At 45.5% G+C, this 6,000-nt stretch overlaps 2 protein-coding genes across 2 annotated transcripts; both read left to right on the top strand.

Annotated features, from left to right (window-relative positions):
- Positions 1–152: 152 nt before the first annotated feature.
- Positions 153–1,636, top strand: MELLADRAFT_102413 (uncharacterized protein; the record flags this gene model as incomplete). Its single annotated transcript, XM_007405233.1, has 5 exons — positions 153–166; positions 236–654; positions 717–752; positions 832–870; positions 939–1,636. 5 exons carry the CDS (start codon positions 153–155, stop codon positions 1,634–1,636), a joined length of 1,206 nt encoding a protein of 401 aa, XP_007405295.1.
- A 3,511-nt stretch (positions 1,637–5,147) lies between these two features.
- On the top strand, positions 5,148–5,703 carry MELLADRAFT_90970 (uncharacterized protein; the record flags this gene model as incomplete). The annotated part of the gene is made up of 3 exons (XM_007405234.1): positions 5,148–5,187; positions 5,284–5,485; positions 5,556–5,703. 3 exons carry the CDS (start codon positions 5,148–5,150, stop codon positions 5,701–5,703), a joined length of 390 nt encoding a protein of 129 aa, XP_007405296.1.
- Between the last annotated feature and the right edge of the window lie 297 nt (positions 5,704–6,000).

Raw genomic sequence — 6,000 nt, 5'->3', positions numbered from 1 at the left:
TTTTCAATTTCTCTAATTATCGTTTTCTGGTTATCAATGTTTGTGTCTATCAATTTCCTACTCATCATTTCAGCAACCCGTCCGATAACCGCCTTGACACCATGAGCCGCGCAATTCGAACTCGGAGCCACCAGGCTCTTCTGGATCAAAATATGGGGACGCACAGGTGTGATCTCCACATTTTCTGTTCTCGCTGATGAGCCCCGTTGCTTACTCTGCCATTGGAGCGGTGCAGGTTACCACCAGCCAGCCACTGGCACTCAATCAGCCAGCATAGCACACCCACGGTTTCACCAAATGGCCATCCGTTTCCTTTAGCACCAGTTTCACAAAACACCAACCCGTTTGCTTTAGCACCACCCTACATACCTCCCTCATATCAAAAGACCGCGCTCTTGAGACGTCGTGCCACCCCCTGCCTTCCCCCTGCTGGCACGCCTGATTCTAGTACGACCGATTCTTCCACATCTTGCATCAACCCTCATATCAGCCCGTTCTTTAGTACCCCCTCAGCTGGTTCCTCAACCTCGTATAATTCGACCTCGTTCAATAACTTAAGACCTGAGGATACCTCAAACAGCGAGCCAAGCTCCCCTGTGAAGAGACGTGCGCCCATGCCGGACTCTCCTCTCTTTGATGTAAACAACGGCAAAGGTCAGTTTTATCTATGTACTTGTCAAGAGCGATTCTTCAGCTGACGCTCTGGTCTTTTCTAGGACGGGTTGATCCGTTTGATGTCGTTGATGATGATGGTGAGTCATCATCCTCATGATTTTTATATTGCATTATTAAATCATTCGACTCATCAGCTGACACTCTTTATCTGTTTAGAACTGCCACCTCTATTAGATGAGCAAGACAACGAGGATGGTGAGTTGCAACCATGTTGATTTCAATCCCAATTGAAAGCTGATTATCTTGAATGTTTGGATTTCTAGACTTGCCGATTATCGATTTGAACGTACCCAGGGGTGTTGGGGGCCCAGCTCGTTCCACCAACAGCTCGACATCTGCAACTCCAACCGACATCCTTGCCGAACTTCCCGATGAAGAACGCAGATTTCGAATTTATTTCAATCTTTTTCAACCTCAGTGCCCGGATGAGCCGGACCCTAAAAAGCAGAAGCGTCCTCCTGGTGGCTCCCGGCCGATCTCACGCAAACCTACCAAGGTCAAATACAACAACTACGCTCCAAAAGTGCCTACCTATATCACCTTCCAACCTAAAGACATGGATTTCACGCTTTTCAAAATCAAGCTTTTCAACTCTTGCAACAAACACCTTCCGGGAGTTTCAGAACTTCTCCAGCAGGCCTGGGCCCAAGGAGGGCTGTCCATCATGGGTTTCATTAACGGTTCTAAGGGTTTCAAAGCTCGGGATAAACAGCCTATCAAGAAGCCTTCTCTTTTCGACCATTCACCTGCCACCTCCAAAATGGGCTTCCGGATTGTCCACGAGAACCCTTTGAAGAGCGAGGAAGCGCGTCGATCTCTCGCTAGCACCCTCAAGACTTCTAGGGTTGGAACTCCCGCAAATGGCCCAGACTCCGAGGTCTCATCGGAAGGTGAGGAGTCAGTTGCATCGGATGGAGTGAGTCATTTTCATATCATTCCAGCATTGCCAGTAATGCATTGACTGATTTTGCTCTTGCTTAGTCTGCTATTCTTAGCCCTGGTGAACGCAATCTTCGTACATTGATGCAACGATTCAAAAAAGACTTCAAGGCAGGTGAGAACATCACTTCGGTTCCAAACCCTAAGGATGCTGGGGAGTGTTTGCTCCTCAACACAGCCCGCATTCGCACTTGGGCCAACGACTGGGTAAGTTATTCCTCAAAATCTTCTCACTTTCCATTTCTTCACTCCTTTTGCTTACAAGTTCGGCTCTAATCCCCATTATCTGGTTGTTTGCAGGCCGATGGAGTTCGTGGTGTGGACGAGGTCAATCCCCCCATGAAGCGCCCTGGTTTCCGCTGGATCCCTGTCAGCAATTACGAGGAAGAGAAGAACGCTCTGCTAGGTTTGAATCCGGGAAGACAATCCGCTGGCGTCTCGACTGGGGCAACTGTCATTCATCACAACTATTACGGGCACCCTGCCCACCCAAACCATGCCCCTCCTTATGCTGAGCGAGCCATGGACAGCGGGCACCAGGTGGCGACTAACCAGGTGGCACAATCGCAGCGATTATCACCTCCACCTCGAGACACCTCAATCGACTTTGAGAAGTTCCTTATCTTTGCAGGTATTGGCCTGGATATGGCCACAACTCGTGAATGTTTGGCCAAGGAAGGTATAAACGATTTTATCCGAATGCTGGACCGTGGAACTTACACTATTGAGGCCTTCCACAAGATGGGCATCCTCTTCGCTCAAGCAGAGGACCTTTTTAAGGCGATTCCCAAATACAACCACTACCTCAAGTCTCTCTAATGTGGCAATCATGTGTGTAACTCCTTCATGACAGTTTCTAGATATGTTGCTGACTAAGTATCCCGCTTTCGTCTTAAACTTCAAATAGATGTCATTAAGCGAAAACACAATTAAGCGAAAACCCAAGTTTTTTAGTCCACGATTTCCCCCAAATGCTTTAAAAATTCAAAATGCCTTGTTCCGTTGTTTCTCTCTTAATCACTGTCAATGTCATACATGCACCAGTACTTCAAAAAATTTAACCCTCCAAGCTCAATCGGTTGTTTGAATGTTTGATTGAGCTTAAACATGTTCGGCTCAGTTTGTTTGTCTCTTATTCTCTGTCAATGTCATTCATGCACAAGTAGAATAACTAGTTATATCCCCCAAATGATATCCCCCAAATGATGTTGGCAATTCAGATTTTTGTGTGCGGTTTGAAAAATCCAGTGTCAAACCTTAAGGATGACTGAACAAGTCATTCTTTGTCTTGTTCATGTCAAAATTTTCTCAAATGGTCAGACTAGCCCTAAACCATCTCGGACATGCCCTAAACCATCTCACAAACGAGTTCTTTAGGTGAGAAACGTTTCTCAAAAGATTTCTCGCACAGGCAAATGCAAGATGTTGTTTGCTTGTTTGTGCGATAACTTTGCATTGATGACTGGAGAAAGTTCATCAATGCCTACTTTAACGGTCTTTGGCGTTTACTCTCATTTTTGACCAAAGTTAATGTTCTCATTACTTTTGCTCGACAGTATTGTAGACAGGATAAGGTACAACCAAGACCGTTGTTCAACAAGATGATAGATAAGAACAGTTAGAAACATGACCGAGTATATAAGTTGTTCGACAAGATGGTAGATATGACAGGTTAGAAACAAGACCGAGTATTTAAATGATCCTCGGGAAACACCAGGAGGAATCTAATCTCTTTGAGCACCATAGCTACACCCAATAGCCGCACACGCTGTATAAACGATGCATAAGACCACCCGAGAAAATGTTCCAAGCCGAGTCCATGATGACATCAATTTTCTCTATGTTCGGGGCTACATTGACGCATTGGGTACGTCGAAACCAAGATTTGAGGACGCTGAACGCCTTCTCAATGGGGTTGAGATCAGGTGAGTATGGGGGCAGGTATATTATCCGTATTCCTCTTTCTTCAGCAAGCTCCGCGATCCGGCCACCCTTATGAATACGTGCATTATCCATGACCAACACAGAATTTGCTAGGGGATAAGGATTCATGACAGGGAACTATCGAACAGTATCAGACAGTTCATATCAGCATGGTAGTCCACAACCGGTGAGGACTTGAACATCCACTTACCAGTCGATGTTTGAGAAAACCTTCAAAATCGCGACGATAGTAGCTCCCCTCTTGGCAATCGAGTGCCAAGATGCCACCCCTGAAGATGGCTGGTAAAAGTGAGTAGCGTTTGCCGGCCCGGCTCCATGGGACTCTCTTGGTTCGTTGTCCTTTGGTGGCGCGGCCAAACTGTCTTTTGAGGAAGCGTTCCTGGATGGCGCACTCGTCTGGATATAAAAAAATCAGCTGAGACACCTCGAGTAGAATCAAGTATAATCAAACTTAGTCACTGGATGACTTACCTAAAAAAACTAGCATGTTGGGTGTCAACGCTCCGACTGCGTGTAGATATCGAGCCCTCTTTGTGTCACTTTGATTGGGGTGCACAGTTCGAGCCTTTTTGAGAGTAAGGTTCAGTCGAATCTTGAGGTCACGGGTGATAGTTGCGAGGGATATCCATTCTCCAGTCTGCCGATAGATTGAATGTCGATACTCATCTAAGTATAGACCAGGATTGCCATCCAGGAGCTCAAGCATAAAGTCGCGGTCCTCATCCGATAATCTTAAGTTTCGTCCCAACCTCTCGTAATCGTCAGGATTACGCACAACCAATGCCGTTCTTCGGTACAGCGCGTGCCATCTAGAGATTGTGCGTGGGGTAACTGGTGACTTCAGAAGGTCTCGAACCTGATTGATTGTCTTGCCTTCACGCAGATGCTGAATGGCTAAGACTTTGATACTCGCGTCGTACTTTCCGCCTCGGACCTTTCGAACTCGAGCCATCCTGGAATAATGAAAATCATACGAGTCAGTGTCAGGGAAGAGTTGTGATGGATGTGGGTAGTGAAGCATATCAAACCTCAGACCTTGCCAGTGAGCCTGGCTTGGCTTGGCTGGGTAGGAGGTGTGGTGGAGTGAAAATTGGTCAACAGGTGAGGTGAAATGGATGGAAGAGAGGTGTGGATGTTGGAGCGAGAAAAATATCGATGTGGCGGGATCGGAAATGGGTAAGGGTATGTACCTGATGGAAACCGGTCCGGGTTTTACATAGAATCTTGAACCCCCGCTCCGGTCTTTCAAGCCTGTATTGGCTGTATTTGGTGTGGCTTTCGAGGAAAAATGAAAATGAAAAACCGCACCATGACATTAATTTTGAAAACAGCTGTACACCGAATGTGCTCGACGTTAATGGACCCACCGGCAAATATATCTAACTTGATTAGGACAGAAAACTGATTAACAACAGAACCGACATACCAAGATGACCAATCCATCAATCTTTTAACATGCATCAAACACCAGCAAACATCACCTTTGACACACTTGATACCTGAACTACAACTTCCATTGATCATTCCTCAAGAGTAAGACCTTCAAACACCGTAAGCAACTCTTGAACCTCATCTTTATTTCTCTTGTGATGGCCATCAACACTTCAGTTAATACCTTCTTGAAACAGGGTATGCGTTTTTCATATATTGTATTTAACTTCTTTGTCTTTGAGCAACTGACTTCTTTGAATTGGTTCAGGATGATTTAGAACAGAACAACCAGAGAGTCGAGTCGCCTCGGCCTCAATCTGTCTGCGAGTGACCGAGTTGAGATTATAGTGACACTTGGTGATTTTGAACAGTGCATCTCTCCAAATTCGCAAGTCAATTGTCATTTGTTTCAAGTCAATTGTGATCCTTTGTCAAGAACAGGATTATTGCAGATAGGAGACGATGTCGCCGGGGCGTCAGATACGTGGAGTCGCGTGTTGAGTGAAACTTGATATACCTTTTGCAGTTCTGAGAAATCGAACTTAACTTCTTGCTTACCTGTTCAGCGTACGCACAATCAATCAATTCGCTTCCGAAGCTTGGGCCAACGAACCTGGAACGTTTGCAGACCTTGATTTATTAAAAGTTGGACAAGGTGGTTTGACAAGGATTGAGGTTATCACTCAGTTTACTTTTTGGGCCGCAGCGAAGTGAGCTTCCATGGTTTTCAGCACATGTTATTTCATCTTCGTCTTCAAGCTCATCTCGACATTGGAAACACAGATCACCTTTGATAATTTCCACAGATCTCACTCGTTTAGATCCAAGCCTGATAGGACACTTCAAGAACCCCAAACTGATTGCTGTCAATGTATGTACTTCTTGATCATCTGCGTATCATCAGTCGATTTGACGGTACCATTATTCATATGACTTTGCGATCAATAGCAAGACCCCCTTGGAGCAAGTATCAGATTAATTGTTTAGTTGCAAAGCATGCTGACTGAGAAA

This window comes from Melampsora larici-populina (assembly GCF_000204055.1).
Source record: "Melampsora larici-populina 98AG31 unplaced genomic scaffold MELLAscaffold_3, whole genome shotgun sequence".
NCBI lineage: Eukaryota > Fungi > Basidiomycota > Pucciniomycetes > Pucciniales > Melampsoraceae > Melampsora > Melampsora laricis-populina.
This window is presented reverse-complemented; position numbering and strand designations above follow the sequence as displayed.